Genomic DNA, 9370 nt, shown 5'->3' with positions numbered 1-9370 from the left:
CACACTAGTGTGCCGTGGGAGATGGTCAAGTGCGCCGTGGAGAAATTGCCCTCATTCACTGATCTAAAAACATTTTCCATCTCCAGGAAATCAGCTCTTTGTTCATCCAAACAGGCCCTGATAAAACACTGAGTAGTTAGGAATATAAAAGATCTTAAAATGACTTTTTCTTTGTGTTTATTTAAATCTATTAAAGACATTTTGATAAGAATCACGGTACCGCGATTTAGCTGCAGCTATAACTGTGTAAGGAAAAGTCCCGCCCCTTTAACTGTCTCCGCCAATCATTCTTGAAGGCTTAATCACATGTCATCAGTCTGACCAATCAGAAGTGGTTAAAGTCTTCACTTCCTTGTTCTTAATTCTGCTGATAAAGTCTCTCAGTTCTAACAGAAATACCAGCTAAAGCTCGTCTCGTGGTTCATCTCTTAGAAAAAAACAGCCGCAACTTCCTGCTTTTTCTGCCACAATCATCACAAAAATCCACGTGAGATTTCGCGCGGGGGGGGGGGGGGGGTTGATCAATACAGACCATGAATTTCTGCCTTTTTTTTTTTTTTTTTGATGCTGGTGTGCTGCGGGATTTTTGTCAGGGTTTAAGTGTGCCGTGGCTCAAAAGAGGTTGAAAAACACTGCACTAAATCATCTTCAAATGGACGCCATGCTGCTTCACCTCTCTGAAAACAAACTAACCTTCAACTAAACCTGCTCCAGACCAGGTTATGTTCAGAGCATGAGTTGCTATGGCAACTTGGCATAACCTGAAACATACCTCCATTTTTGGAACTGAAAGCTGAGGTTATCCACTTTCTTAGCCTCAAACTTACCGTGGTAACTAGCATTACCTTCTTTCTGGAATACCCCCCAGGCTTCAAGGGCTGGTGTCCTATAGGTTTTCCAACTAACCTCCCACTGGAGCTTTTCATTGGCAAAACACACCTGATTGAGGTGATCAGCAGCATGTAGGGTTGGGCTTCCGAAAAACCAGCATGGTGCTGGCCCTTGAGGCCTGGATCTGACACCTCTGCACTAAAACAAGATGCACCATATATGCCAAACTCTGAGTGTTAAAAAGGTGGTTCACCCATTAAATCCATGTAGTTTTGCTGTAGCTGGAAAATATTTTAATCACAAAATAGCCTCCAGTATTTCTCAGTACCGCAGTGGACATCCCATAATCAGAAAGAAGACTGAGTCATCATGTCTTGGTTGTTCAAATTCTTTGAAAGTACTAAAAGTGATATAGTTTATGGAAAATTCAAGATGGCAGGCTCCTCCGGAGGTCAACAATCAACAAAACTTCTGCCGTAGCCTTTAGCTGGCTGTATGTGTGAGCCTTTAGAAAATTGCTCAATTTTTTGCCACATAGCGCGAAAATGTAGCCAAATTTCACTATGTGTCACAAAATGGCCGTCCTGTAACCATGCCATAATTTCATCTCAGACTTTTTTAGTTTTTACTTGATTAGTGGATTTTAAAATCTCTTTTGAGCCCCATAAGAGATTTTGGCCCAGTTCATTTTTGTTGATGGTTTCACCCGGTGTGATGGTACAAGGTCTATGCAAATTTTGGTGAGTTTTTGAATATGTGGCAGGGGCAAAATTGTCACTCAAAGGCCCAGTAGGGAAGAAGAATCACAAAAACCAAATAGTCCTTGTCCAGGACAGCTTCTGGCTACAATAATAAGGGGAAGAAGGTTGAAAAAGTTGCAGTGATTTTATTTTTCAAAAAAAAAAAAAAGAACAACTCTGATAAACATTTAGCATAGGAAAACTTGGGGGGAAAAAAATTACATTTACACTGTAAACAGATCAAACTGGCTCAACATTACCTGAAGTGTGGAGACAACTTGAAAGCAGTTCTGACATGGTTTGCTAAAGAAAGGCACGAATTGGCAAAAATGCATATCGATAGGGAATGAACAGCAGGAGCCCACAGTCCTCTGACCAGTCTGAGTTGGGTAAAGTGTCCAGTGATACATTCATGACTGTTCGACTCAGCAGGTTGAGAATGAAAACGCTTCCGTGTGAGGGCCGGGGGTGGACTGGGAGACATACAATAGGCTGCATTGAGGGGGTCACAGAATCTAGATGAGGTAGAGCTAAACCCCTTCAACTCAAGCATTCCGGGGTGTTATAAATAAATACATCCTGCTACATGTAAAAATTAACCAAGAACACACAATAAAAAGGTTTCAAGAAGCTGCTTTCTTTCATTTAAATATAAAAACAAAACAAATAAATGGCAGATTAGAAATGCACCTGAACCTGAAATAAAGTGCAGGCATGAGAACCTTGGGCACAACCGCCCCGAGAGCTCAGCCAACTCTGCAATTTGTAAAGTTTGAGACATTTTAGCAAAGCATGGACACAAGAAAGACGCATCCAGAACTCGAGAAACCTTGAAATGCAACACAATTTATATTAGGCACTTTGAAGAAAACGAAAAATGGAATTAAGGGTCTAATTTGAACTGGTGGTGTGTCGATTGAATGGAAATATAGAAAAACTGTAATAAGAAGACAAAAAAAAAAGTTAAAGGAAAAAAAACAAAAAAATAGTCTTCAAACATACAGCATAAATGAAGGGAGAAGGGAGAGTAGTCTTTAGATATTGTTCATTATAACATAAGTCTGTCCTGATTGGTCAGATCCTGGAAAAAAAAAACCGCCCTGCAGCGGTCCCTAATAAAGTCAAGATCCTTCAAAGTTGGTGAGGATGAGTTAAAGCAGTTTCAAGTAAGTTATACATTCAAACCTGTGGATAAAAAGCAAAACAAAGTCACAAAAAAAAAGAAAAATACCCGCATATATATTCATATAAAACAAAAGAACTACAGTAGTTATAATCAAGTTCAACTAAAGGCTTAAGAGTCAGTGAGTTCTGGAGGGAAGATCGCTTCAATGGACAAATAGGATTTGATTGTACCTCCGATGAAACATTCAAATGCAAAGAGGGGGAGGGGCTACCTGATGGTTTAAAAAGATTTACGTCAATTTACTGCAATTTTGCCCTCCTCCATGAAATGTGGGAACTGCGACTTTGGCACGCTATCTGAGCCGTTTTTCTCAATTTCCGCCATGGTGGCGGGCAAGCCCGAGTGGGATCCGTCCATCTTCATGAGGCCCCCAGTCGACCCGATCAGAGGCCCGCCGGCGGGGCTCCCAGGGAGAGGAATCCCGCCCCCCTGAATGACAGAAATCTCATTGGTCTTCATGGTAAGGCCACTGCTGAAGGCGGCAGCGGCGTACTGATTCCACAGGGAAGGGTCAAAGTTTATTGGTGGCACGCTCAGCTCCTTGGGCGTAGCCATCATCTCAGGCATCATCTTGGCCTCGGAGCTCATTGCCATCAAGGCCATTGGGTTATCTAGAGACAGGCGCTGGCCACGGCGGGATGAGTTGTTCCACATGTGAGTGCCTATGTGCACCTTCAAGACAAAAAATAAAAGCAAATAAAAAAGACTGTTTAAAAACCAGAACTGAAAGTGAGCTAATGTTTTGGAGCGAAGCTGCCGCTTACCTTGAGATTTCCCTTCGTGGTGAAAGCCCGGCCGCAGATATGGCAGGCAAAAGGCTTTTCCCCCGTGTGGGTGCGCTCGTGGATCTGCAAGGCGCTGGCGGATGAAAAGTTCTTGCCGCAGGCATTGCACATGTGCTGTTTGGTTGTTCTCCGCGGTGCGGAGGAGATAGAGTGCAAGGCAGCACCTTGAGGCATCTGAGAGCTGAATAAGCCGTGAGGGCCCAAGGGGTTCTCTGGAGGATTTTTCATGTCCAGACTGCTTAGACCCGGGGGAATCTTCATGAAAGCTATGTTGGCAGGAGCTGCTGAAACAAAATGTGGATAGAAGTCAGAACTAGGCTTTTATAAAAATGATTGAAGGGCTTTCTCCAGATGAAACTCACCATAGTCTCCGTTTGAAAATGGCAAACCTGGTTCTTCTTTAATAGCTTTCGGGGTAAAGCTGCTGGACGCTGTGAGGTCAAGAGCTCCGCTCGTCTCACAGCCATCTTGTGATGAGTCAAAGTCCAATCTTGACCCACTGCGAGAAATCTCCTCCACAGCGGAAGGGGGAGACTTGGTGCCTGCGTTGTGAACCGGGGAGGAGGAGTGAAAGGACATGGCGGAATCAGAAACGGCAGGACTACAGCCGTTTGTAAAATCCATTTCTTTTGGAGCTGGTGGGAATTCTTTGGAGGTGCCTTCATTCTCTGAAGCAGTGCTCGTCTGGCGTTTCAGTGCCAGCGCAGAGGTGAGATTCTTCAGAACATCTAAGCTGGAGAGGACGGCATGCTTCTGCTCCTCAGAAGTAGACGGAAGGGGGTCTGAGGCACCAGGTGGCTTTTGGGAACTCAGCTCTTGGTCATCCATGCTTGCGTCAAAGCTGGGGGCATCCATGGACTTCTCTTCTGACAGAGACTGGTCCATGGTATCTGCTGGTTCAAACTGGCTTTCTGGCATGGGGGTGTTGGGGATCTGGCCTCCCATGTGCATGCGAATGTGCTGCTGCAGAACCACAGCGTTTGTGAACTTCTTCTGGCAGATGGGACATGAGTGTTGCATTTTCAAAGGAGTGTTGGCTCGGTGAACTCCGTAGTGAGCCTTCAGGTTACCTTTTGTGGAGAACGCGCGACCACAGATTTTGCACTTGTAGGGCCTTTCGCCTGTATGTGTGCGGTAATGCATTTTGAGGGAGCTCTGACAGCTGAGCACCCGGTGGCAGATGACACACTCGTTGGGGTCATTGGTTCTCTTCTCCAGGCAGTCCACCATCTGCTGCAGTTTAGCTGTTCCGGAGCTCTGCTCTGCAGGAAGCGGGTTGGGGTGATGCAGCGCTCCCAGGAACTCTTTGGCATCCTTCGGACTTGGATCCAGTCCCGTCTCTTTGCTGAACACAGAGGCCAGGGCCGCAGGTGTAGCGCCATCGTTTGGCGATGGCGACGGCCCCCCAAAACTATCAAAGGTTTTGAAACCATGTATGGAGGGTGGGTTGAATCCAGCAGCAGGGTGACTAAGGACAGGCTTCATTTCAGTCAGGTTCGATTCCTCCAGGGGTACGGACATACCAAAAGGAATCCCACTGCTGGTGGGAATATTGTCAAGGTGCTCCGGAACAGGATGAGGGTTCATGCTGATGTTTGGGTATTTGTCTTTATGCCTCTGGAAATGCACTTTCAGGTTTCCTTTGGTTGTGAAGCGGTTTCCACAGATGTTGCACTTGAAGGGTCTCTCTCCGGTGTGAGAGCGAAGGTGAATCTGGAGGGCACTGTCGTTCCCAAAGGTCTTCCCACAGTATTTACACTTATGCTTGTACAATGACTCCACATTCTTTGATTCTGCGGGAAGGTTCAGCATTTTGGACTTCAACTTCTTGGAGGAATCTAGCCCCGTTTGCATACCATTGAAGGAGCCGGGGAAAGCTAAGACATTTGGAGACTGGGGCAGCAGTGCTGGTAAACGGCTGGCCAGTTCGGGAACGCCCTTTAAAATGTCTGTTTTGGAGGCTACTGATCCCAGTCCTGTGCCCAGAGAAGCAGGAATGCCAGTGGGTAGCGGTAGTTTGCCTTGCTTCATCGTCTCCATGGAAAGACTCTGGTTGCCAGTTCGTTTCCCGATCAGTGCCGCCGCAGCAGACAGTTGCTGAGAGAGATGAGCACCCAGGGCTTTTAGAGGATCCATGGCTGCTCCTACCGATGAATTCAGACCCTGAGGCGTCATCATGGCCACTTGGATTCTAATCTGTTCTGTGAGTTGGATTTGCTGGAGCTGCTGCTGCTGAAGGCACACGAGCTGCTCCAAGATAATTGGGATGGCCTGCAGGGCGTCCTGTGCTGACGTCAGAGAAGCATTTGAGGAATGCTGGGAGACAGCCACTTTAGCGTCAGGTATGGTTTCAGGCGGGACGCTGGAATCTTGCGTTTTGGGTGAAGGGTGAAAAGGCGTCTCAGGACTCGCGGCCACATCGCCCGGGTCCCCATGTCCCGAGTCTTCTGCATTCATACTGGACTCCTCCTCCGTTCTTTCTAGCTGGTCAATGTGGGAATGACTGCTGGACTGGCTATCGTCGTGGTCGCTGTTGAGGCCTTCGGGGGAGCCTTGGGAATATTCCTCTGGCACTTCGTTGCCACTTCCCTCCTTCATGATGACCACCTGCTGGCTTTTAGTGCAATTTCGTTGGTGCTCAGTGAATTCGGCTTCGTCAAAGAACTCGGCACAGCACTTGGCGCAGACTCTGGTTTCCTCCATCTTGAAACGCTTTATGTCGCCTCCGTCTTCCTCAGCTTGATCATCTCGAGGAATATCTTAAGAGAGGGAGATTCTCGTCAGTTTTTTCCCCCCGACATAAATGATAAACAAATGACAAACACAGAATTACTGAGAGAAAAAAAGAAGCATTTTTTTTTAGTTGAGATTATGCAAAAAGGCAGACATTCCCAACCCCTAAAGACAATGCAGCTGCTTAAAACCTCTAATGTGTTGTCTGGAGGGCCACCAGAGGGCAATCATCCTCCTTTGATTTAACTGTCCTGAATCACAAAAGTGGACTTCTTTCCACATAAAAGCTGGAAAATAAAGACTTCATCTATAACAAAAGGAAATTGTCATGGTTACCCAAAAAGGGTTTAATTTCATTTTTTACCTCCTAAGAAACAGTTTACAGCACCCTTTCAGGGCCTGATCATTCCTCTGAGTGTCCTGTAACCAAGAAGCCATTTCACAACTGGGTGTATTGTTAAATGCAAATGCCTCAAAGAGAGGGGGCAGACCACCTGTTTGCATTTCTCCCCACACCCCTAAAGGAAACGTTTGGCCTTGTTAATTGCTCACCAAGAGGCACTGAAGGAGCTTCACAAAAGTTTACAACTATATAAGATTCAAACCATGACTGGGCTATCCACTTCAGAGACCAAACAGTCAATCTGAATCTTAGGGGTAATTTATATTTAAAAAATAAAATAAATAAAAGTCATGTAAAGTCAACTGGAAGTGAGGAATCTCATGATTTTGCAGATAAAAGCTGAAACTTGCCTAGAAATGGGATCCTCTAAAGTTAGGTTAAACGTCGGATAACCACTTGACTGCGCATGACCCGATCACCTTTACTGCGTGCGATATGACACGAGGTCACTCTCAGATTCAGTATATAGGTGCTCAGACTTCAACAAGTTTCATTCTGATTCTGAATGGTCTAAAGACAAACCAGAATTCAAAAATCAATGCGAACTGTCCGACACGGCATTCACACCCCCACCACGTGATCAGATTATATATTAAAAAAAAAAAGGTGAAGCCTTTGACCGCACTGGAGCCTGCATATGGCAACGCCAAAACGCACCCCCACCCAGTCTCCACAAAAAAAGGCTCCATCCCCCACCTCTCCACATATGTAGGCTACTAAAGGAAACAGTCATGCATTAAACTGGGGGATTTATTGCCTTTGGGTCAGCTTAACACAGAGTCACATTTTATTACTAGTGGGGAAAAAAGTTTATTAAGAGTAAATTAAAATAAAAGGTTTCAAAAAGAAACCGAAAAACTTAAAATATTAACAAAATAATTAATTGGGGTTGAAAGAAATGACGCAAGAAAAAGTTTGAATTGAAAAGGTGACGTAAACAAACGAAAAAAGTTACTACATGACTCGTGGAAAAAGTCGAATAATTGACACAATATTACCCCAAAAAATGGAAGTGGGGGTGGCGAAAGGCCGCCAGGCAGCAAAACCCACCGACTTTAATTCAAATATGTGAAATAAATGCAGAACCTTCCAAGCGAAGCGGCGCCATTGAAGTAAAAATAAAGTTACTTTGTCGCGTCGTAGTAAAGTCGGACTGTGTAGCACCTGTGAGAATGCGCGCGTGCGGTCCCATCGCGAGCCCCAGCTCCGCCGCCACCAGCGGGTCTACGAGCGCGTGGACGGCGCGGAAAAAGGAAGGGAAAGTGGGGCTAAAACGAGTTTAAATATGAAGTCCGGTCCAGTCAGACTCACCAGTGTGGCTCACAGCGGGCTCGTCGGAGTTGATGTGCTGCGGCTTGGCTTGTTTGCGCCTCGACATGCTGCGACCATCAGGAGCAAAGAGTCGCCGACAATTTTCCTGCCCTTCTTCTGCAAATCCGTCGGCTCGGAAAATTAGCCCCTCGAGTGGGAAATGCGCATGTCAACGTAATTATTATTATCAATAATGCATTGCGATTTATCACGAGCCCCTGACAGCTGATTGGCTCCAGTCCAGAGCGCTCACACATTATTCAAACGGACTCCCTATTGATGAGCGGCTGAGGGGGCGGGAGGAGGCACGCCAGTGGCCGGAGTGCGGGATGGAGGCAGGGTCAAAGACGGACAACTTCTTGCTCCTTTCGTCCTTCATGGCAAAAAAAAAATACTGTAAAACGAGAGGGCGCTTCATAACACAAATGGTTTCCAAAAACGCCGCATACATTTGGCGCAGAGCTCCACTTTCAGCCGCGTGGCGCTCGCAGTTTTTCGGGTTTGACCGCTGCCCTTTGCTTTTCAGGGAAGTCCTCGTGCTGTGGAGGAGATGTGAGCTTTTGTCCTGGTTTCTGTGGAGCACCCACACTTCAAATCTTTCTCTCCAACGGGGATTTGGGTGGACTTGACAGCAAGAAGCAGATGTGCAACGGGATATAAAGTTCACCTGCCCTTTTTTGTTCACTAAAAAGACTGAAAATCCCCCAAATACTGTAAAAATCCAAATGAATGCAAACAATAAGTCAGAAGAATGTAATTTGCCAAATAAGTCAATTAAACCAAAACATTTGACACAATGACCTGAGGGGCCAGATATTAATGCAAGTTTTTGTTAAAAAGAACTTTAAAAAGAAGTGAACTAATCCAGAGAAATCACAATGTTGCATCATATTTGTGCAACTACTCATCAAATTCAATGACTATCTTCTATGAATCCAATAATTTCCAAATTAAAGCATTTTACAGATTTCCTTGGAGATCAAAAGTCATGATTTCTCACTAAAACTGCTGGAAATTACCCAAATATTGTTAACATTCTGACTAATGTCAGAACTGATGAAGCTCAGCAACAAAATTGTTCTGTGACATGTGGGTCAAATTAACATAAAACATTTGAAATGATAAAAACTTAAATGACATTTTATAGATTTTCAGTGCAAAAACAGCAACTGAAAGTGCGGAAAATCAGTTACATTTTGCACAAAAACGAGTTTTTGTCAACTACTGCAAAGAATTAAAAATGTTACTTCATATTTGTCCAAATATTCATCAGATTAAATGAGCATCTGGTATAAATCCAATATTTTTCCAGTTAAAATATCTTATAGATTTCCACTGAGAGAAAAAAAACCCATGCTTTCTTACTAGAAATACTGGGAAA

The 9370-nt window shown here is 44.9% G+C and overlaps 1 protein-coding gene across 3 annotated transcripts; it reads right to left on the bottom strand.

The window, feature by feature from the left end:
* Positions 1 to 1701: 1701 nt before the first annotated feature.
* sall4 (spalt like transcription factor 4) lies at positions 1702 to 8325 on the bottom strand. 3 transcript variants are annotated; one of them, XM_011477594.3, is made up of 4 exons: positions 7990 to 8325; positions 3905 to 6301; positions 3522 to 3826; positions 1702 to 3429 (listed from the first exon to the last, which is right to left on the bottom strand). In XM_011477594.3, exons 1-4 carry the CDS (start codon positions 8054 to 8056, stop codon positions 2992 to 2994), a joined length of 3207 nt encoding a protein of 1068 aa, XP_011475896.1. In that variant the 5' UTR covers positions 8057 to 8325; the 3' UTR covers positions 1702 to 2991. The 3 variants fall into 3 exon arrangements, with proteins under 3 accessions (XP_011475896.1, XP_004071047.1, XP_011475898.1); XM_004070999.4 differs by having other exon boundaries at positions 3522 to 3823; positions 7990 to 8324; XM_011477596.3 differs by lacking the exon at positions 7990 to 8325 and adding an exon at positions 7843 to 7935.
* Between the last annotated feature and the right edge of the window lie 1045 nt (positions 8326 to 9370).

This window comes from Oryzias latipes, chromosome 7 (assembly GCF_002234675.1).
Source record: "Oryzias latipes chromosome 7, ASM223467v1".
Lineage (NCBI taxonomy): Eukaryota > Metazoa > Chordata > Actinopteri > Beloniformes > Adrianichthyidae > Oryzias > Oryzias latipes.
The sequence above is the reverse complement of the archived record's forward strand: the minus strand, read 5'-3'. Positions and strand labels throughout refer to the sequence as shown.

Bases quoted from the DNA above. Each gene is read 5' to 3' on its own strand.
- sall4 (XM_011477594.3), bottom strand. From the start codon at position 8,056: ATGTCGAGGCGCAAACAAGCCAAGCCGCAGCACATCAACTCCGACGAG. The intron at 6,302-7,989 runs GTGAGTCTGACT...CCCTCTCTTAAG, and splicing joins GCCCGCTGTGAGCCACACTG to ATATTCCTCGAGATGATCAA. The intron at 3,430-3,521 runs GTAAGCGGCAGC...TTTGTCTTGAAG, and splicing joins CCACGAAGGGAAATCTCAAG to GTGCACATAGGCACTCACAT.